Genomic DNA, 24,292 nt, shown 5'->3' on the forward strand with positions numbered 1-24,292 from the left:
TTTATAGCTGTGCATTAGAAACGGTCCTAAGACCAACTGTCATGTGAGAAGAGACTGCTTTGAACCTGGGGTGGAAACTGGAAATGTAGCCTACAGTACAGTATGTTAGAAACAGATAAGATTAGCATTCCTGAAACATTATTTTGCCTCTGAGAAATTAAGCTAACTGACTGCACCCAAATTGGACATTTTAATTTAGAGGATTCATATAATATTCAATAACTATTCTCCATAGCAGTGTCAGTGTAAACAGAGACCAGCCCTTCTACAACCTGACGTACAATTTGCTGTTTTTTTAAACAATGAGTTAGAAACAAGGAATCCAAAGACACGGTCAAAAGAGACTTGCATTGGATTTGTGCCACACATGCTTAAAAGTTAGCTTTATAAACAGTGTCCAGGTAAACAAAACCAAAGCATAGGTTGCTGTCATACCTTGTCCATAAACTGCTTACAGGGTAAGGAAACCAATGTCATTTTGTAATTTGGGTGAACTATACTGATAACAAATATCACCTAAAAGTAGGAACAGCACCATTTAGTGGTCAGAACCTGGTAATATCAGGATATAGGATGGGACACAAACCTAACAACTTCAATGACTAATTTGTCTCAACTGCCACCACGTCCCTCTCTTCCATATCTTTCTCCTCAGAGACATTCCTGCACTGCCAGGGCCCACTCCCATAGCCAGCAGCCATTCTCCCCAGGTGCAGGCTTGTGTGCTGCCCGGGGAGGGGTGTGTGTGTGTTTCTGGGAGACAAAGTACTCCTGTCTAGTTGTTACACAACAAAAGCTCTGCCTCCCCATGCTGACTGGTATTCTCCATAGTAGTGTCAGTGTAAACAGAGACAAGCCCTTCTACAATCTCTCTCTCTCTCTCTCACACACACACACACACACACACACACACACACACACAGTTATAGCTAAATGCTGTTCTACTACACACATACCAGCATTATCACGTCATCAGGTAAAAAAAACAAACATTATAGGTGTTTTGAGTTTAAAAGAGTGAATTTATGATGTCAATGATTAGTTTAAAAGTGTCTTTGAGGAAAACTAAATAAAACAAATGTTCAAAATGAGTCAAGGATGTGGTCGATTGTGTACTGTAAACTTTCCTATTCACTTTCACCAATGAAACATAGCCTAATCATAGGCTGCTATCTGACAACACCCATAACCTATCCCTCAGTACACAAATTATGAGGCTTGATCATTTAGTAAGAAAACATCCACCCTGTCAAACTTATAATAATACAACTACGACTAGGTAATAAAAGCTACATAATGAAGCGAATTATTCAACTGTTTGATACTTCGTCGGGCTGTGGTTATTCAATCTACTTGTGAACAAAGGCAAGTGTTTCTTCCCTATTCCTATGTAGCGGTAGCGTTGACGGGTGGGCCTCACCTTCTCACTCGGGCGCCGATACTTCTTCTGTTGCGGTTGTTGGAACAAACAATGATTCTTCACGAAACCGTTCCTTCCCGAAGATTTTTTACCGTTTGCGGTCCGGTGGCAAACATCTCCATTTATCAACTTATTCGCCGAGCTCTCAGTCATACTTGGTGGCATTTTTTCGCTTGAATATCCCGGTTGTATACTTGTTCATCAAGGGACTCTTCTCTTCTCAGTTAATGCCGGAACTAGCATTCTGCCAGCAGCACAAACAACGACGTCACATTCGTATGGTAATGAAGAAGCCTTCAAAATAAAAGGCCGCATTTCAAAACATTGCAGGCAAATAAGTAATTTGTGAAGAACATGTTTTATTAACACCAATAATGAAAAAATACAATGTTGACACTGGTATGTTGAGAATATTGGGCTGTAGAGAGAAAACCTTTACCTGTCTCAGCTAAAGTGCAGTGGAAAATACTCAGAAGGGTCTCTACTAACTAAATACAGTGGGGCAAAAAAGTATTTAGCCAGCCACCAATTGTGCAAGTTCTCCCACTTAAAAAGATGAGAGAGGCCTGTAATTTTCATCATAGGTACACTTCAACTATGACAGACAAAATGAGAAAAAAAATCCAGAAAATCACATTGTAGGATTTTTAATGAATGTATTTGCAAATTATGGTGGAAAATAAGTATTTGGTCAATTAAAAAAGTTTATCTCAATACTTTTTTATATACCCTTTGTTGGCAATGACAGAGGTCAAACGTTTTCTGTAAGTCTTCACAAGGTTTTCACACACTGTTGCTGGTATTTTGGCCCATTTCTCCATGCAGATCTCCTCTAAAGCAGTGATGTTTTGGGGCTGTTGCTGGGCAACACGGACTTTCAACTCCCTCCAAAGATTTTCTATGTGGTTGAGATCTGGAGACTGGCTAGGCCACTCCAGGACCTTGAAATGCTTCTTACGAAGCCACTCCTTCGTTGCCCGGGCGGTGTGTTTGGGATCATCAATTTTGTCTGTCATAGTTGAAGTGTACCTATGATGAAAATTACAGGCCTCTCTCATCTTTTTAAGTGGGAGAACTTGCACAATTGGTGGCTGACTAAATACTTTTTTGCCCCCCTCTATGTGTAGTTTTGCCGGAGGATTGTGTCGTACATATCCAGCAGCACTTCGTTCTCCACCCCCTCCATAGCCCCCAATGCAATACACCATAATACACGGTACAGTACATGGGTTACATATTGGCTTGTAGAGAGAAAACTTTTCTACCTGTTTTAGCTAAAGTTGGTAGTTCTCTCTAAAACACGATGTGTATCGTGTTGTATTGGTGGGTGGGTGGAGAACGAAGTGCTAGGTACATACAACAGTCCCCCTCCAAAACGACACATATTTGCTTAGTAGAGACCCTACTGAGTATTTCCCACCTGACTTTAGCTGAGACAGGTAGAAAAGTTCTCTCTCTGCAACCAGTATGTATCCCATTCCCATGTACATTCTATTAAAGTGGATTGCTTTGGGGGCTATGGAGGTGGCTGGGTGAAAAACCAGCAGCAACCTGTGCGATGCAGTCTCCCTAAAAAATTAACCATATTTGGTTAGCGGAGACCCTACTGAGTATTTCCCTCCCCACTTTAGCTGAAATAAGCAGAAAAGTTCTCTCTACAACCTAATATGTATCCCATATTATAGTGTAGTGCATTGTAGGCTATGGAGGGGGTGGAGATTGAAGTGCTGCTGGATATGCACGACACAGTCCCTCTTAAAAAACTAACCATATGAGTATTTTTAATCCCACTTTAGCTGAGACAGATTGAAAAGTTCTACAAGCTAATATGTATCCCATATACAGTCTAAAACAGTGAATTGCATTGTGGGTTATGGAGGGGGCGGAGCGAAAAGCCAGCAGTGGGCCGTGCGACACAATCCCCCTCAAAAACTAAACGTATTTGGTTAGTGGAGACCCGACTGAGTGTTTCCCAACCCAGTTTATATGAGGTAGTAGTTTCTTTACAACTCAATACATTTCCCATATAGAGTGTATTGTATTGCAGTGAATGAATGGGTTGAGTAAGGAGTCACCAGCACTCTCTATTAAACCCGTTGCCCAGCACAAGACAGCAATTTAAGTTTTGCAGACTATTGAGTAGGTTAATTCCAAGAACATATATTTGTATTGTATTAAAAGCTAATTTCTTTAAATATAGCCTACACAATAGTTTTCAACATACTGTACCATTATTTGTGTAAACTTTCAAAAGTAAGGCTCATACAAATAATACAATATAAAAAAATGCTGCTAGGAGAACGGTAATCTCGGGGCTGGGGAAACTAATCTAAACTTGATGCTCTCAATCTCACACAAATGATCAATGAACCCACCAGGTACAACCCCAAATCCGTAAACACGGGCACCCTCACAGATATCATCCTAACCAACCTGCCCTCCAAATACAGCTCTGCTGTCTTCAACCAGGACCTCAGCGATTACTGTCTCATTGCCTGCGTCCATAATGGGTCTGCGGTCAAGCGACTTCCCCTCATCACTGTCAAACGCTCCCTAAAACACTTCAGCGAGCAGGCCTTTCTAATCGACCTGGCCCGGGTATCCTAGAAGGATATTGACCTCATTCCGTCAGTAGAGGATCCCTGTTTATTCTTTAAAAGTGCTTTCCTCACCATCTTAAATAAGCATGCACCATTCAAAAAAATGTAGAACCAGGAACAGATATAGCCCTTGGTTCACTCCAGACCTGACTGCCCTTGACCAGCACAAATCATACTGTGGCGTACTGCATTAGCATCGAATAGCCCCCGCAACTTTTCAGGGAAGTTAGGAACCGATATACACAGGCAGTTAGGAAAGCTAAGGCTAGCTTTTTCAAACAGAAATTTGCATCCTGTCGCACTAACTCCAAAAAGTTCTGGGACACTGTAAAGTCCATGGACACTGTAAAGACCATTTCGAATCCCACCGTACCTTCTCCGCTATGCAATCTGGTTTCCGAGCTGGTCATGGGTGCACCTCAGCCACGCTTAAGGTCCTAAACGATATCATAACCGCTATCGATAATAGACAATACTGTGCAGCTGTATTCATTGACCTGGCCAAGGCTTTCGACTCTGTCAATCACCACATTCTTATCGGCAGACTCAACAGCCTTGGTTTCTCAAATTACTGCCTCAACTACTTCCATGACAGAGTTCAGTGTGTCAAATAGGAGGGCCTGTTGTCCGGACCTCTGGCAGTCTCTATGGGGGTGCCACAGGGTTCAATCCTCGGGCCGACTCTTTTCTCTGTATACATCAATGATGTCGCTCTTGCTGCTGGTGATTCTCTGATCCACCTCTACGCAGACGACACCATTCTGTATACTTCTGGCCCTTCTTTGGACACTGTTAACAAACCTCCAGACGAGCTTCAATACCATACAACTCTCCTTCCGTGGCCTCCAACTGCTCTTAAATGCAAGCAAAGCTAAATGCATGTTCTTCAACCGATCGCTGCCCACACCTACCCAACCATCCAGCATCACTACTCTGGAGGGTTCTGACTTAGAATATGTGGACTACTGCAAATACCTAGGTGTCTGGTTAGACTGTAAACTCTCCTTCCAGACTCACATTAAGCATCTCCAATCCAAAATTAAATCTAGAATCAGCTTCCTATTTCGCAACAAAGCATCCTTCACTCATGCTGCCAAACATACCCTCGTAAAACTGACTCTCCTACTGATCCTTGACTTCGGCGATGTCATTTACAAAATAGCCTCCAACACTCAAATTGGATGCAGTCTATCACAGTGCTATCCGATTTGTCACCAAAGCCCCATATACTACCCGCCACTGCGACCTGTATGCTCTCTTTGGCTGGCCCTCGCTTCATATCCATCGCCAAACCCACTGGCTCCAGGTCATCTATAAGTCGTTGCTAGGTAAAGCCCGCCTTATCTCAGCTCACTGGTCACCATAGCAGCACCCACCCGTAGCATGCGCTCCAGCAGGTATATTTCACTGGTCACCCCCAGAGCCAATTCCTCCTTCGGTCGCCTTTCCTTACAGTTCTCTGCTGCCAATGACTGGAACGAACTGCAAAAATCACTGAAGCTGGAGACTAATATCTCCCTCACTAGCTTTAAGCACCAGCTGTCAGAGCAGCTCACAGATCACTGCACCTGTACATAGCCATTTGTAAATAGCCCATCCAACTTCCCTCATCACCATATTGTTATTTATTTTGCTCCTACTACCGATACTTGCACACTCATCTTCTGTACATCTACCACCCCAGTGTTTAATTTGCCATACTGTAATAATTTTGCCACTATGGCCTATTTATTGCCTTACCTCCCTTATCCTACCTCATTTGCACACACTGTACATAGACGTTCTCTATTGTATTATTGACTGTATGTTTGTTTATTCCATGTGTAACTGTGTTGTTGTTTGTGTCACACTGCTTTGCTTTATCTTGGCCAGTTCGCAGTTGTAAATGACAACTTGTTCTCAACTAGCCTACCTGGTTAAATAAAGGTGAAATAAAAAAATAAATAAAAAAAGTGGCCCACTGCAAATGATGCAATATGAGATTACCATAGAGAATGATACAGGTAATCTTGTGGCAAAACAATCGTTTTAGTATGGTCAGCATCATTGACAGCTTCCAGTCAGTTTAAAGTATTCAAAGTAGTCAACTGGTTGGGGATTTCTTTGGGTTGTAGCCTCAATGGCCCTACCCATGCTGTCATTGACGCTGTAAGGAGTGACTACTCTAACAATGGAAATGCATTTCCTCACAGATAAAAGGAGGCGAGATCAGGTGGGACCATTATAGCCAATGAGAGGGCAGATACCCGCGTCAACAACAGGCACAACTTTGATAGTCTTTTTTTGTTGTTGACGAAATGCCACGTGCTTCCACTTACAGTGTATCACTGCATTAGTAACAACCTAACCATTACAAAACTACTATTCGATCAAATAAGCCTCATGTAGCAAATTAGCAATTACATTTTTTGTTGACCAGATTTGACACTCTCATTGACCTCCATACAAAAATCCCTCAATTCGTGGTTTTATTTTCATGGACAGATTATGGGAGGAATAAACCCTCTTGCTTCGCCTCTTCCTCTCTCCCTGTAGTGGGTGAAATCGTGACGACTTCTTTCCCCATGACCTATTATTACCTTACCTGTGTGTAGAGGACTTTGGCCTTGAGTAATTAGCAAAAAGGAAAAGTGTCAAGGATTTTTCCAAGAAGACTCATACAGGCAGTTCCTATTTGAATTAGAAAAAAAGATTCCCTTACATCCACTCACTGAGCAAGTTGTCCCTGAATAGGATGCTTGTGTAAAGAGTATTTTGGGGAAACTGAATAGAAATACATGAATAAAATACATAGGGAGTACTGTTCTAATGAATGACTCACATTGGGTGTGTTCGAGTACTAAGGCTAACAAAGCTGACTTTAGACTAAAGTCGACCAGGGAAGTCGGGGGAGGTGCATCTGCAGATAGCTGAAAGGCGGACCCTGTAGTGGTTTTCCAACAGCAAAACTCAGATCAACATGGCAGTGTTAACAGCGAAATGATTGTTTTTGACTTTGTTGTTATAATTCTAATGGGCAGATTCTGGATGTAGATCGAGAGAATCTGCCTGGACTGAATGGGAATATGTGAGATCTGAGCACTATTAGTTCCGTTTTTGGGGTTTTCATCACTGTTATTTGGATGTATCAGGATTGGGCAAAGGTGGTACTTAAACTTCTTCGCCTGGAGTGCTTCCTGCCTTTACCCACATGGATCATAAGGGGGGACTGGGAATTTCCTCTTGCAAGGGAGGAACTCTCAAATTCTAACACATATGAACACAGAAATTCATCACACATTTTGGCATGGAATTATTTATGTTAACAACAATTCAGTGACCGCACACACAATCCAGCTGCATATTGAACGTTGAGAATACCGAAAGGTCAGTCTCTTGGGCACATGACATGCAGTTCAAGGAGTGGAATGTTAACGAAACAGACTGGCAACCAGTTCAACAAGGAGTGTAATGTTACAGAGACTGGCAACCAGGGCTAAGCTAGCTAGGTAGTTAGCTAGCAAACTAAACACAATAATACCAAAGTCAATATCAGCATGTGAAGTAGCTAGCTAGCTGTAAATTCTCTTAAACAAACTGCACTATCAATTTACAAGTCTACAATCTCACCATGTTCAATCTGCAGATTGTCTGCCTGAGTGTGGAGTTAAGTACTTTTCAATTCCTTGAGTGGAGTCTCTGATGTTGCTGTGGCAACAGCACTTTGGCCATACCACAGAGATTCTGTTTGGGCCACACACAATACACACCAGGGGAGAATGACTGCCCTCTGTCATTGAAGCCACGTAAATTTAAGGCCGATCGCGGTACCGCATTGTTGGCAAAAAACGGAATCCTCCATTATATGGAATGGCAAAGTAGCCATCTTCGTGGTCAATCTTCGTGTAAATAAATACAAATTCAGAAGACAATGGTGTATTAGATGCAATAATTGGTACCACATGTATGTGCTTGAACCGATGATTTTATTTAAATCGCACACAGAAGTTGGAAGGCTAATGTAGTTGCTAATTGCAGCCTGCAATACCCTATTTGGCATTCAACTTGAGTTACTCAATGAGAGGTGGCAGCACTGAGCTAGCCTGCAGCGTCACTTCCTGAAGTAGCTCAAACTGAGCATGTTATGTTGATTCTGCTAGTTACCACAGTCACAAAGTGGCCATATTAGCTTTTTGGTCTTCATTTAACGTTAGGGTTATGCATAAGGATAGCAGTGTGGTTAAAGTTAGGGATAGGGTTAGGTTTAAACTGCGGAAATTGAAGAAATAGGCAGGGTTTATGACTTTGTGGCTGTGGTAACTAGTGACGACCATGTTGTGTCTCCATGTTACGCCAAGAACTGCAATGCTACTCGGCTTTTCATGCACAACAGTATTCCATTTGTATCAACAATGGTCCACCACCCAAAGGACATCCAGCCAACTTGACACAACTGTGAGAAGCATTGGAGTCAACATGAGACAACATCACTGTGGAATGCTTTAGACACTTTGTAGAGCCACGAATTGAGGCTTTTCTAAGGGCAAAAGGAGGTGCAACCCTAAAGTAGGAGGTTGTTCCTAATGTTTTGTCCACTCAATGTATACAGTCATTGGCAGACACACACACAGAGCGAGAAGGGAGAGGAGAAAATTGTGTTGCATGATGGTAGTTGAATAAAAAATAAAACATTTGAATAATTTGGTCCACTGTTTAGTTTGAGCACATCCAGGTCCGTAGCCAGGGTCTGAGATTTGGTGAGGTCCCTGGCTATTTGGAGAACAGCAAAAAACAAGCAAAAATGACTCCAGCCAGTATCACACCGGTTCCTGTAGCTTCCTTCACCTCAGTCAATCTACAAACTGTCACGGCTGTCAAATGAACTGGACCAAGGTGCAGCGTGGTGAGTGTACATATTCCTTTATTTCATATGACGCCGACAAAAACAATAAACCAGCCAAAACAACCATGAAGCTAAAGGCTATAGTGCCAACAAACAAAGACAACTTCCCACAAAGAAAGGAGGGAAAACGGGCTACCTAAGTATGGTTCCCAATCAGAGACAACGATAGAAGGCTGTCCCTGATTGAGAACCATGCCCTGCCATAACATAGAAATACAAAATCATAGATAACAAAACATAGGATGCCCACCCCAAATCACACCCTGACCAAACCAAATAGAAACATTAAAAGGCTCTCTAAGGTCAGGGCGTGACAGTACCCCCCCCCCCCCCCCCAAAATAAAAACAGGTTTTGACTCCGGCCGCAAAACCTGAACCTATAGGGGAGGGTCTGGGTGGGCATCTATCCGCGGTGCTGGCTCAGGTGCGGCGGCGGCTCAATGTCACACTGACATTGGGTGATTAGGCCAGGCTCACAGTTGGCATTCCAATTCATCCCAAAGGTGCTTGATGGGGTTGAGGGTAGGGCTCTGTGCAGGCCAGTCTAGTTCTTCCACACCGATCTCAACAAACAATTTCTGTATGTACCTTGCTTTGAGCACAGGGACATTGTCATAACAGAAAAGGGCCTTCCCCAAACTGTTGCCACAATGTTGGAAGCACAGAATCGTCTAGAATGTCATTGTATGCTGCAGCGTTAAGATTTCCCTTCACTGGAACTAAGGGGCCTAGCCTGAAGCATGAAAAACAACCCCAGACCATTAAGACCTCCACCAAACTTTACAGTAGGCACTAAGCATTGGGGCAGATAGCGTTCCCCTGGCGTTCTCCTTACACCACTCCAGCCTACGCTTGGCATTGCGCATGGTGGTCTTAGGCTTGAGTGCAGATGCTCGGCCACGGAAACCCATTTCATGAAGCTCCCAACAAACAGTTATTTTGCTGATGTTGCTTCCAGAGGCAGTTTGGAACTCAGAAGGGAATATTGCAACTAATGATAGACGATTTTTACAGGATACGCGCTTCAGCACTTGGCGGTCCCGTTCTGTGAGCTTGTGTGGCCTACCACTTCATGGCTGAGCATTTGTTGCTCCTGGATGTTTCCAATTCACAATAACAGCATTTACAGTTGAACGGTGCCACATTGAAAGTCACTGAGCTCTTCAAGAAGGCCACTATACTGCCAATGTTTGTCTAGGGAGATTGCAGGGCTGTGTGCTCTACTTTATACACCAGTCAGCAACGGGTGTGGCTGAAACAGCCAAATCCAACAATTTGAAGGGGTGTCTACATACTTTTGCATATATAGTGTAGCTAGCATTTGGAACAACATGCTGTTTTTGGAGTAACATGAGTTTACTGTATGCCTACGCATGTATAAATTGAAATGTCACCTGAATCTTTAAGGGGAACTGCACCCACTGATTTGGCTCAATTTTCTGGCTTGCTCCTCCAGAAAAGCTGGCGACCATGACAGAAGCTAAACGTGAGTTGGCTTGATGTGGATATTTCTTGGATATGTTCTGGCCACCACCAAGTCACACCCATCTGTCAGAACCTTTCCCCTCACTCAATCACAACAAACAATCCTTCTGCAGGTTGAGTTCAATAACTACAGGCAGATGTATGGTGAGATGCCAGAGGAAGCTTTGAATATGTCAGTAGCCTACAGTGTAATGAGAGGAATGCAATTGTTGAATTTATGTAGATATTCTAAAGTGTTTTCAAATGTACACTACCGTTCAAAAGTTTGGAGTCACTTAGAAATGTCCTTGTCTTTGAAAGAAAAGCATATTTTTTTATATTAAAATAATTGCTCAGAAATACAGTGTAGACATTGTTAATGATGTAAATGACTATTGTAGCTGGAAATGCCAGATTTTTTATGGAATATCTACATAGGCGTACAGAGGCCCATTATCAGCAACCATCACTCCTGTGTTCCAATGGCACGTTGTGTTAGCTAATCCAAATGTATCATTTTAAAAGGCTAATTGATCATTAGAAAACCTTTTGCAATTATGTTAGCACAGCTAAAAACGGTTGTTCTGATTAAAAGAAGCAATAAAACTGGCTTTCTTTAGACTAGTTGAGTATCTGGAGCATCCTCATTTGTGGGTTCGACTACAGGCTCAAAATGGCCAGAAACGAAGACCGTTCTTCTGAAACTCGTCAGTCTATTCTTGTTCTGAGAAATTAAGGATATTCCATGCGAGAAATTGCCAATAAACTGAAGATCTTGTACAACTGTGTACTACTCCCTTCACAGAACAGCGCAAACGGACTCTAACCAGAATAGAAAGAGGAGTGGGAGGCCCCGGTACACAACTGAGCAAGAGGACAAGTACATTAGATTGTCTAGTTTGAGAAACAGACAAGTCCTCAACAGGCAGCTTCATTAAATAGTACACGCAAAACACCAGTCTCAACGTTAACAGTGAAGAGGCGACTCTGGGATGCTGGCTTTCTAAGCAGAGTTGGAAAGTAAAAGCAATATCTCAGACTGGCCAATAAAAAGGAAAGATTAAGATGGGCAAAATTACACAGACACTGGACAGTGGTATGGACAGACAAATCTAAGTTTGAGGTGCTCGGAACATTCATGAGACGTAGAAAAAATGAAAATATGCTGGAATGCTTGACGCTATCTGTCAAGCATGGTCGTTTGATTCAGGTCTAGTGTGATTGAGGCAAAATAATAGCAACATTTTGTGAGCTAGCTAGCGTTAACCAACTTAGCTCTGCTAGCTAATGGTACATCATCACATTTACTTCTGTTGAATTAAGACAAAACAAAGGCTACAAAACATTTCCATTCACACAACAGCTGTTAGATACTGCTACCTGACAGATAGCTAGAGGTTAACTAGAGCTGAACTGGCTGTGGTAGCTACTAGCTAGCTGCTAGTAGTTCATTCAGTCGAGAGGTGATGAAACATTAGTTAACGTTGTAACATGTCAGTTACACTACTAGCTCAACACTGGGAATATGCAGTTGAAGTCGAAGTTTACGTACACTAGGTTGGAGTCATTAAAACTCATGTTTCAACCACTCCACAAATTTCTTGTTAACAAACTATAGTTTTGGAAAGTCGGTTAGGACATCTACAGTGGGGAGAACAAGTATTTGATACTCTGCCGATTTTGCAGGTTTTCCTACTTACAAAGCATGCAGAGGTCTGTAATTTTTATCATAGGTACACTTCAACTGTGAGAGACGGAATCTAAAACAAAAATCCAGAAAATCACATTGTATGTGATTGTATTTTAAGTAATTTAAGTAATTAATTTGCACTACATGCTTTGTAAGTAGGAAAACCTGCAAAATCGGCAGTGTATCAAATACTTGTTCTCCCCACTGTACTTTGGGAATGACAGAAGTAATTTTTCACTATGTTGACTGTGCCTTTAAACAGCTTGGAAAATTCCAGAAAATTATGTCATGGCTGTAGAAGCTTCTCATAGGCTAATTGACATAATTTGAGTCAATTGGAGGTGTACCTGTGGATGTATTTCAATGCCTCTTCGCTTGAAAATCAAAAGAAATCAGCCAAGACCTCAGAAAAACAATTGTAGACCTCCACAAGTCTGGTTCATTCTTGGGAACAATTTCCAAACGGCTGAAGGTACTACGTTCATCTGTACACACAATAGTACGCAAGTATAAATCTCATGGGACCACACAGCCGTCATACCGCTCAGGAAAGAGACGCTTTCTGTCTCCTGGAGATTAAAGTACTTTGGTGCGAAAAGTGCAAATCAATCCCAGAACAACAGCAAAGGACCTTGTGAATATGCTAGAGGAAACAGGTACAAAAGTATCTATATCCACAGTAAAATGAGTCCTATATCGACATAACCTGAAAGGTCGTTCAGCAAGGAAGAAGCCTCTGCTCCAAAACCCCATGTGGTTGCAACTGCACATGGGGACAAAGATCGTACTTTTTGGAGAAATGTCCTCTGGTCTGATGGAACAAAAATAGAACTGTTTGGCCATAATGACCATTGTTATGTTTGGAGGAAAAAGGGGGAGGCTTGCAAGCCGAAGAACACCATCCCAACCGTGAAGCACGGGGGTGGCAGAATCATGTTGTGAGGGTGCTTTTCTGCAGGAGGGACTGGTGCACTTCACAAAATAGATGGCATCATGAGAAAGGGAAATTATGTGGATATATTGAAGCAACATCTCAAGACATCAGTCAGGAAGTTAAAGCTTGGTTGTAAATGGGTCTTCCAAATGGACAATGACTTCCAAAGTTGCGGAAAAATGGCTTAAGGACAACAAAGTCAATGTATTGGAGTGGTCATCACAAAGCCCTGACCTCAATCCTATAGAACATTTGTGGGCAGAACTGAAAAAGCATGTGCGAGCAAGGAGGCCTACAAACCTGACTCAGTTACACCAGCTCTGTCAGGAGGAACGGGCCAAAATTCACCCAACTTTTTGTCGGAAGCTTGTGGAAGGCTACCCGAAATGTTTGACCCAAGTTAAACAGTTTAAAGGCAATGCTACCAAACACTAAATGAGTGGATGTAAACTTCTGACCCACTGGGAATGTGATGAAAAAAATAAAAGCTGAAAAAAATGATTCTCTCTACTATTATTCTGACATTTCACATTCTTAAAATAAAGTGGTGATCTTAACTGACCTAAGACAGGGAATTTTTTTTTAGGATTAAATGAGTTTAAAACTGAGTTTAAATGTATTTGGCTAAGGTGTATGTAAACTTCCGACTTCAACTGTATATATATTTTTCTGTCAAACAGCAGTTACTGTGTCAGCTAGATCAGTCAACTAAAGAGTAGCCAGTTTCTGCTCTGCTTGCTTTTACAACTCAAACAAAAGTGCACCACAGACAGCAGCTGCCTTTATTCATATTTCCCGTGCTGGTCCTATACGCCAGCCTTTCAGAAGCTTTGTCATCACACAGCCTCTCCGCAAGCTCTGTGGTGTCTGTGTGGTCCTAAATCCAGCCTGCTCCAACCGGCAAATAGCCTACCTGACCGCTCTGAGGAGTCTGCATGGTCCTAAAGCTCACTGGTGCTGCGTTTTATATCACAGCGCAATTATAAAACTGTTGGGGACAAAAATGCAATTTCAGAATGTGGGGGGGTCATGTCCCCCCCGTCGCCAGTGAAAGTTGTGCCCCTGAAAATAACAATATCACAACCACACTCTCACCAAGACACATTTGATTCTCAGAACATTATGCGCTAGCTGGGTATCATTCAAAACGATTTTTACCAATCAGGGCTAGTTTTTTTTTCATGTTCCCAGTTGTCTTGAATGCACTGAAGTCAGAAGTCTGAGATTTCCGAGGTCCCAGTTGTTCTGAACTCTAAATTATCTCTAGTGACGAGAACCTTGTCGTGATGATGCAGCACAACATGATTTCCAGGGGTACATTCAGTTCCATTCAACATTTGCTACATTGCGTGATGGTTTCTACTGAGCGACATGTTTCCCCATAACGGTGCAAACTGTTCTTCAACAGCCTTTGAGGTACGTTTGCTCGTGTCTGGTGGGTGTGGCGAGGTGTGGCTTATCAATATCATGGGTGTGACCATTTGAAATCGCAAAACTCGTGCAGCAGACACCTTACACAATGTCCCTCAGGGCCACTATAATCTCTCTGTTCTTCAACTGCTCGTTCAGTACAGTACCGTTTCTGTTTAATTCATTGTTGCACACTGTTTATTTCATACTGAATGCAGCCCTGATTTCCCAGATGGGTCACTTAGAAGTTAAATCATAGTAAAAATAGTTATTTTACCATTTCCTGATGGCTCATACAGAGTTTAATTCAGTTGCTCTATTGATCGCTACATATATTTAGTCTAAGACTGCCATTGTAGGGGCACCGTACTACTATGGCTGACCCTGTAAAACAACACATCTCACTGCATCTATCTGGTATTACTGTATGTGACAATAAAACCCATGTGTTTTCAGACTCTGGCCTAACCTATTGGTTTCTGGGACCAATCAGAACGGTTTGAATGTGTTCGCATTTGGGGAGGAGATCAAATCCAGACTCTTCGTGGAGAGCTAGTGTTAGTGAGCCTGGCGTGTGGACGGGTAGCCAGTCAAATTTTATTCACTCATAGAACATAGACTATCAGTTTCATCACTGTCCTTTCTGGAGTAGATTATCCCTTTAATAGATACAGACAATCACTGATCACAGGATATGTTTTCTCACCCACTCACCATAAGACCTAGCTTACCCACAATATAGAGTGTGTCCCAAATAGGACCCTATTCCCTTTGTATTGCAATGCTTTTAACCAGGCCCATTGGGCTCTGGTCAAAGGTAGGTCACTATATAGGGAAAGGGATATTAATTGGGACTCACACAAAGTGAGTCAAGTACATATCACAATCGACTTGTTATGATTGACCATATTAGAAGCCAACTCTTGAACACACTAACATATAGCTAGCAACATACTCTCACAATGACATGCCTGTGTGACCTGATCCTTATCCGCTCCTCTATCAATGGGCCTTTTTTCTACCTATAAAGTATCCCTTCTTGGGAACTCTTTAGAATAGGGATCATAAAGGGTTCAGCATTTGTTTATTGGCCGTCAATGGAGACACTATAAATCATTAATTAAACAGATAACATTTGTTGGTTAAAATGGTAAGATCATTCATAAACATTACACCAGTACAAGGTGGAACATTACGAGCTCAGTAGACATAGACTGTTTTGCTTAGTGTTGCCGGCTAAGACATTCCTGGAACAGAAAACAAACACTGCTGATCTGTGGAATCAGTGGAATGTCAGATAGTGAATTTAAAACAATAGACCTTTCTTCCTGAAGTCAAGTGCAGGACTCTGAAGTAGAGCTTTAAAAACCTTCCTGGTCATGTTACAACATCTCTTCCTGTTTGGTCAATATATTTTAGCACACCACACACGTACTGTACCTTTGTTTCCGCGCGCGCGCGCGCACACACACACACACACACACACACACACACACACACACACACACACACACACACACACACACACACACACACACACACACACACACACAATACAATTGACGCTACAACAGCCTTGAGGTCTTCTAGATACATATAAATAGTGCTGGAAGATAAACCGTGCTTCTCCTTGATGCATTATTAAAGTGTGTCTTTCAGATGCTATAAACAACAACACACTTGGTAAGTGTGTGCTCTCTTGACACAGTAAACTAAAGTGAATTATGGGGTTTGCCAAAGGCTAAATTGAATCATCAAACACAACTGTGAACACACTACACGGTGGGATCAATACAATAACAACCAGTAACTTGGTTGGGAACATATCAATTGGTAAGAGTTTGACTGAATAGTATTTCACTTCTTACCCTACTAGATGGCACTGTGGAACCATAGAAATAGTTTAAAGGAAACTTACCCTCATATCACCAAATATTAAAGTCTTTCTTTGGCTTAATACCACTGTTGTATACCTCAATATACGACAGCAATGTTCTTACACAATGTGAACTCTGAGATTAAGACATTTTATTTACTGATAACATCAAACCAATTGATTCTCTGTCCGATTGATTTTCAACGGGAGAGTTTGTACTCTATACAAGGTTATATACCATTCACTGTGCTATAATAAATGATCTAGTCTGGCCCTGCCAACCTGCATAGAGGTCGTTAAGACCAGTAGTGTGCGTCCCAAATGACACCCCATTCCTTCCAAAGTGCACAACTTTTGACCAGAGCCCTATGGGTCCAGGTCAAAATAAGTGCATAAAGGGAATAGGGTGCCATTTGGGAGGGAGCCTTAGAGCTTTTCCTAAGTTGAGAGTGGAGATAACACTGTAAAGCTTTATCAAGGACAGGGTTAAGTGGGAGGAGGCTGTGGATCTAATAGATGACACACTACATTGTCACAGTGTTGTCACAGTGTTGCCACAGAGTTGTTACAGTGTTGCCACAAAGTTGTTACAGTGTTGCCACAATGTTGTTACAGTGTTGCCACAGTGTTGCCACAGAGTTGTTACAGTGTTGCCACAAAGTTGTTACAGTGTTGCCACAGTGTTGTTACAGTGTTGCCACAGTGTTGCCACAGAGTTGTTACAGTGTTGTTACAGTGTTGTTACAGTGTTGCCACAGTGTTGTTACAGCGTTGTTACAGTGTTGCCACAGAGTTGTTACAGTGTTGCCACAGTGTTGCCACAGTGTTGTTACAGTGTTGCCACAAAGTTGTTACAGTGTTGCCACAGTGTTGTTACAGTGTTGTTACAGTGTTTCCACAGTGTTGTTACAGTGCTGCCACAGTGTTGCCACAGAGTTGTTACAGTGTTGCCACAGAGTTGTTACAGTGTTGCCACAGAGTTGTTACAGTGTTGCCACAAAGTTGTTACAGTGTTGCCACAGAGTTGTTAGTGTTGCCAGTGTTGCCACAGAATTGTTACAGTGTTGCCACAGAGTTGTTACAGTGTTGCCAGTGTTGCCACAGAGTTGTTACAGTGTTGTCACAGAGTTGTTACCATGTTGCCACAAAGTTGTTACAGTGTTGCCACAGAGTTGTTACAGTGTTGCCAGTGTTGACACAGAGTTGTTACAGTGTTGCCACAGAGTTGTTACAGTGTTGCCAGTGTTGCCACAGAGTTGTTACAGTGTTGCCACAGAGTTGTTACAGTGTTGCCACAAAGTTGTTACAGTGTTGCCACAAAGTTGTTACAGTGTTGCCACAGATTTGTTACAGTGTTGCCACAGATTTGTTACAGTGTTGCCACAGATTTGTTACAGTGTTGCCACAGATTTGTTACAGTGTTGCCACAGAGTTGTTACAGTGTTGCCACATAGTTGTTACAGTTTTGCCACAGTGTTATTACAGTGAGTAGATTTAGTAGTGATTGAAACATAATCAATTCTGATTGATTGGGTATTTTCTTTGGCAATATAAGCTTCTCCAGTAGACTATTCATGGAATAGAATTAATAACAAACTATTGGCAACACACATTGATCAATTACCTTTCAATGTTATTTAGAGGTCTGCATTTTCGGTACGATTTTTGTGATCGGATATGTAGTCGTCAAATATACACAGCCACTATTGTATCAGCATTTAATTTGCCTGTGGTAAAACACTTTTACTGATCTGTTATCGCTACTCATGTATGCAAATGTAGAGATGCATAGATAATGTTGTTGTTGCAGATGAGGCACTGAGGTAAGAGACCAGTAGATATACATTACCCAATTAAATCCCTGAAAAACAATCCCCACAATATGACAGATTAGACTACATGTGTCTGTAATTGTAAACATGCATCAACCCTAAATTAAATATCCACATAGGAACAACCACTTCATTATTGTGTGTCTCCTCTAACAGGTAAACATGTCCTTGGAAATGTACTGCTGTCACGACTTCCGCCGAAGTCCGTCCTTCTCCTTGTTCGGGCGGTGTTCGGTGGTCGACGTCACCAGCCTTCTAGCCATCACTGATCCGTTTGAAATTTTCCATTGGTTTTGCCTTTTCTTCCTTCCCACCTGGTTCCGATCCCATCAATTACATGTTGTGTATTTAACCCTCTGTTTCCCCTCATGTCCTTGTCGGAGATTGTATGTGATGTGCTATTTAGTGTTGGTGTGCGACAGGTTTTCTACCCACTTTGTTATTTTGTACATTTGGGTTGTTTTGGAGTTTTGTCAGCATTTATTAAACAGCTCTATTTATACCAAGTTCGTTCTCCTGCCCCTTACGCATGTTGTTGGCTGTGTTTGTCACACTCGTTATACGAATGAGACCAAGGCGCAGCGTGGTATGCGTACATTCTTTAATAATATAAGAATGAACACTGAACAAACTAACAAAACGTGAAGCTAATGCGGACAGGCAACTAAACATAGAATAAGAACCCACAAACACAAAAGGGAAAATGGCCACCTAAATATAATCCCCAATCAGAGACAACGATAAACAGCTGCCTCTGATTGGGAACCATATCAGGCCACCATAGACATATAAATACCTAGATCTACAAAACCCTTAGACATACAAAACCCCTAGACAATACAAAAACTAGCATACCCACCCTCGTCACACACTGACCTAACCAAAATATAAAGAAAACAGAGATATTAAAGGTCAGAGCGTGACAGTGTTTTACATTCAATTAATGGGTTTCTTTACTCCCTATTGTAGATAAAACAAAATAGTTTTGTCACATACACTGGATAGGTGCAGTGAAATGTGTTGTTTTACAGGGTCAGTGATGGTAGTGGGTCAACCCTGGAGCAAATTAAGGTTAAGTGCCCTGCTCAAGGGCACATTGACATTTATCACCTTGTCGGCTCGAGTATTCGAACCAGTGACTTTTCGATTACTGGCCCAACGCTATGCTACCTGCCTATTGATTGATGATCTAGGCTAATGCCTAGATGATATATTCACAGCCTTTGTAGTCATTTCCCTATGTTGATGTGATCTAATGAAATCATCAAGGGGCATCAATCTCTCCCTATACACCCTAGACAGCCTATTAGAGACCGATGTTTCGACAAAATAACTATACACACACACACACACACGTGCATAATTCAACGTCATTTGTCATACTTTAACGCCATGCACTTAATAATAAATGAACAAATAATGGATGAAATAAGCTCTAATATACAGGCTGATGAAAGACAATAGATGATCACCTGGCAGTCCATTTATTTATAAACCTAAGCATTACAAATCACATTGTCGGCACCGGCTAAGGTCCTCCCAACCAGGAGATGGATGAATTCATCTCAAATGTTATTGTCGGTCAATACATTGCAGAGGACAAAAAATGCCCCACATCAACTACATCTAACAATGTGACATTTCAATTTACTGTATGTGTATGGTTAATGGGGGATGATGATTTCTGAAGATCTTAGAATCATTGCCTATTATAATTTACCAGGGAATGTTAGAAGATAGGGAGGGGAAGCAAAGAGGAGCAAGTGAAACGTGGAAGAAATCATCATCGTAGACATCGCCACCATCTGAAAACCAAAGGACACTACTATTAGCCATTAGGCCCCACAATAACACAGCTGGTCTTTTATTAAATGAAGACTTTGTCCCAGCCATCACTCAATCACACTTCACAACACATTCCAGAGCTGTCAGTCTGCTAAACACTGAATTCCAGGCAGCCATGCCTCTCTCTCAGCCACTGTGTGTGTGTGTGTGTGTGTGTGTGTGTGTGTGTGTGTGTTGGGGGGAGGGTTGTCTCTGACTGACACAACCATTAGAGTGTTTTTACGGCTGTCTAAACCTTCTCCTTATAATGGATTATCCTCCCTGGGAATGGGAGAGGAGAGGGGAAGAGAGGAGAGGGGAGGGGAGGAAAAGGGAGGGGAAGAGAGGAGAGGGGAGGGGAGGAAAAGGGAGGGGAAGAGAGGAGATGAGGGGAGGAAAAGGGAGGGGAAGAGAGTTTGAAGTACCAAGCTTTATTAGTCGTATGTACGGGATACACATGGTATACACCATCCTACAAAATGCTTCTTGGAGATTCCTTCTCGACAATGCGACTACAATAAGAAAATATAAGAATATGAAAATTAAGTAAATGGCTCAGTAGAATAGAAAACATTTTAGCATTAGTATAATACTGAAAAGCAGAAATGAGAGGAAAGGACTGGAGCTGAGGGGAGAGGCTCTGTTCAGCTCTCCAGGATTCACAGGGTTGTCCCAGTGCAACAGAGGTGGTTCGTAACCACACTTGCTTGATGAGTAACCTTGCCTGAGGTCTTGCGTAATTATTAGGCTTTAACTCAGTGGGCTAAGACAGTCTTGTGGCACACAGGAGACATGGGCCACTGCTGAGGAACGGAGACTCTCTCTGCAGCTCTCCAGGGCTTAGAGGGTAGCCTCGGCTATATACCCACTGACTGCTTAGTCATCAAATGACTAGTCTCGCGAGCAATAGCCAAATCACAAGCCACATGAATGTCAGTCAAGTGAGACTAATCCAATGAGTTTAAAGCTCAGAACCTAGACTACCAGGGCTAGTCTGGCAATGTGATGAGTGAATGATGCAATTCAGGCAACATGGAAGACCTAACGAAAAGAAAGGGACTGGCTGAAGATGACAGGATTCCTTAGATGGTAGGTTATATGGGGACTGAATGAGAATGTCCTTCTGTTTATCATTGACATTGACAGTAGAATCAAATTGTCCATACTCAGACTGATTCAAAACTCTAAAAACAGAGGTGGCAATTATATGGAAAGAGCAAGGGACAAAGAGATGGATTTCAGCATGACCTTATAAGCAGTGGGAAAACAAATCTACATTGTAAGATCTTTGTCCAGAACTTTAGACAGGTCAAAATGATCGTGGAGCACACCCATTTATCACTAAACCCAATCGCTTTCGCCTACCCACTATTAACAGGAAAGAAAAATATCACAGAAACACATTGCAAATAACTATAACCCCCCCTTTAAATGACCACAGCGAAATAAATAAACATTTCCTGTACAACTCAATATTGTTCCTTTCTGGATTTTGCTCCATTTTGGAGCAAAGATAAGAACCTATCAATCATGTATGTGTTCTGTCTGCACATTGAAGATTCCATTATGGAAGGGCACAATAGTATTTGGCTGTTTATGTTCAAAGCCAAACAAAAGCCAGCCAAAGGAACCAATTTCCTCTTTGTTACCTTCATGAATAAGAAACCCATTCGTCTTCCACTGTTCCACATTCACAACCCAAACAACAGAGTAGTGAAGAGCCATTATCAAGCTGTCTGAGAAAATTAAATACACCTCACAGTCTCAACAATAATGGTCAAAGCTCAACTGAGAATTGAAGGAATACTGTACACTGAGGGTGTCTGTGGTAGGGCTTACCCACTGGACACAGATGTCAGTTCAACATCTAGTTTTGATGTGCATTTGGTTGATTTGTCAACTAACCTGAATTCAACAACAAATTCACCATGTCATTGGATTTCAGATCAATTCCATTATGTTGATGGCTATTTTCCAAACCCAATTAGTTTTCCATATCGATTCAACTCATTGATATGGAAAACACACGTTTTCCATATTCAACGTCATCACAGATTTTTGTTGTTGAAATGACAGAAACAACATTGATTTCCCCCCCAGTGGGATGCTTCAACAGCTAAATTAAATGTGTAGACTATAGCATCATCATAAAGGCTGAGGTGTTCCTGATATTGTGGTGTAAAGGGCTTGGCCAGTCCCATTATAATACTACAGGTAGATATCATTTTAAACCATCATTTGTGCCAGGAGTCTTTCCCTGACCATACAGCCTAACTAGGAAACACTGAGCCGGAGTTGTAGCACAATACAAAGGCTCAGAGGTCAAGGTCACTTTGTCAGGATATCTCTTAGTCCTGTGACCTATGATGTCAACACATCAACATTACAGATCAAGGGTGCATATTTGTGTCTGAACAACCCACAATAAATACATTTTACCGGCAGTAACAGTTACGCACACTGCAGACTTTGCCACCACCATGAACCAGTAGACGAGGCCTTGCATCAGACCAGTAATAACATTGTTTATTGATTCCTCTTGCTGTTGCCTGATTCTCTCACCCCACGGCTTGTCTCACACCTCCACAGCGAGTCCATTGTCTCCCGCTGAGAGGCTATCAGATGACAATCACCGATTCCGCTCCTCTCCACATGCTAAAGGTCAACACAATAAAATGCAGCACTTTACAAACGAAGCTAGTCACGCTTTAATGTTTCTCAGAGGGCTGTGGGGACAAGAGTACAAGCAGGCACACACACACCATGTCATCCCTGTGAAGCCTGTAAACAAACAGTGTGTGTGTGTCTTGGTGTAGTGTTCGTAAGAGCGCATCACGTTCAGCCCAACCTCTCACTGGGGGAGGAAATGAATCCTGATGGCAACATAAGAGCTGTGACTAGAGACAGGTGGCGAAGCCTTGAAGAGACACACTGGTGAAGTGGAGTGTGAAAACTGTCTATCGGAGAATCGGCACGGGGGGGGGGGGGGGGGGGAAATAAAGTCAGAGAACAGTCTCCCATCTAAGCTGCTGAACTTGGCATCCTGTGATGATGCTGTAGTTATTGCTTTGCTCTGGTATCAGTCTTGTCTTTTCTGTCTGAGTAGGAACTCTAGGGGCCAGATTGTAGTGTTTGGGAGGAGAAAATGTAGTTCAACCGCAAATAGAATTACAGTACACTTGGGAGGTAGAAGAAAAAGCGAGGTAAACAGTTATGTGAAAGAGAAAGACGTTGACATAAAGTTGAAATGAAGACACGTCGCAGCTTTTGATTTTGGCGTTTCATCATATTCTGCACTTGACAACCCTACAGAATTTGTCTCTACAACAGACAACAGTATTTAAGTTTGCGCTATTGGACTGATAATGACCTACCTCTGACAGAGTATACAAAAGCCTGAGCTAAATGTAGAAATCCACAAATTAATTTCAATTGAACTAAATACATCTATAGAGTAAACCCTCTGCTAAGCTACCCCCCATTCAAGCATGAGGGCCGGCTGACACAGCGTAATACTGAGAAATCCCCAGTCTGCTGGACTGTATCATGTCCTGTTGATTATTTCTTTGAGGCCTGGATGTAGCTCCATAAATAATTAATGGAACCAGTTTTGTTCTAATCAACTCTAAACTCCCATACAGTTTGGATTGCGGCCCAAATGGCACCCTATTCAGTGCACAACTTTTTACTGGACTAGAGCCTTATACTGGGACAAAAGTAGTGCACTATGAAGGGCAGGGTTTCCCAAACTCAGTCCTGTGGACCCCAAGGGGTGCACGTTTTGTTGTAACAACACCGGTGGTGCAGGACCTACTTTGGGATACCCCGATGTAGGTAATAGGGTGCCATTTGGGATGCGCTTCATATTTCCGTTGGTAACGCTTGGGAATTGATGGGTCCTCCGCCACTTCGGGTCTTTCATCTCATGTAAACACGAGGCATTATTCAAGATGTGATGAAAATAAAAATCAGGGGAAACTGTGGCACTCAAAACGATTACAACTGGAATAGACCTAACAGAGGGTCTGCATTCATTGACTGAGGAGAATGCATCTGGGTCATGTTCATTACGGTATGCAATAGAACATGTTTAGAAACAGAAAATACACTTATTGGATGAGTCAGGTAGTCCCTCCCAGTTGCAGTGGGTTCTCTTCTGGTTGGTGTTGAATAACCTCGACGATTGCATTCTGTTAGTGCATTTTGTATGACACCATAGCACTGTAAAATCTGATCACAAAGGTTTATAACATTTTTACTAGCACAGACTTCTCCGGGGTAATAATAATATTTCTTAGAAATACTAGGGGGCTTCACTTAAAGCTCACGTTACAGGCAGGATGGTGCTGTACGTAAAGAT

At 42.1% G+C, this 24,292-nt stretch overlaps 1 protein-coding gene across 1 annotated transcript in view; it reads right to left on the reverse strand.

Moving 5' to 3' along the window:
• The window catches only part of LOC139415256 (serine palmitoyltransferase 2-like), a 29,403-nt gene extending 27,734 nt beyond the window's left edge, over positions 1-1,669 (reverse strand). The window contains exon 1 of the mRNA XM_071163220.1: positions 1,421-1,669. Coding sequence (XP_071019321.1) covers positions 1,421-1,585 — 165 coding nt within the window. The 5' untranslated portion in view covers positions 1,586-1,669. The remainder of the gene's footprint in view (positions 1-1,420) is intronic.
• Positions 1,670-24,292: the final 22,623 nt, after the last annotated feature.

The sequence above is a fragment of the Oncorhynchus clarkii genome, chromosome 8 (genome assembly GCF_045791955.1).
Source record: "Oncorhynchus clarkii lewisi isolate Uvic-CL-2024 chromosome 8, UVic_Ocla_1.0, whole genome shotgun sequence".
NCBI classification, from domain to species: domain Eukaryota; kingdom Metazoa; phylum Chordata; class Actinopteri; order Salmoniformes; family Salmonidae; genus Oncorhynchus; species Oncorhynchus clarkii.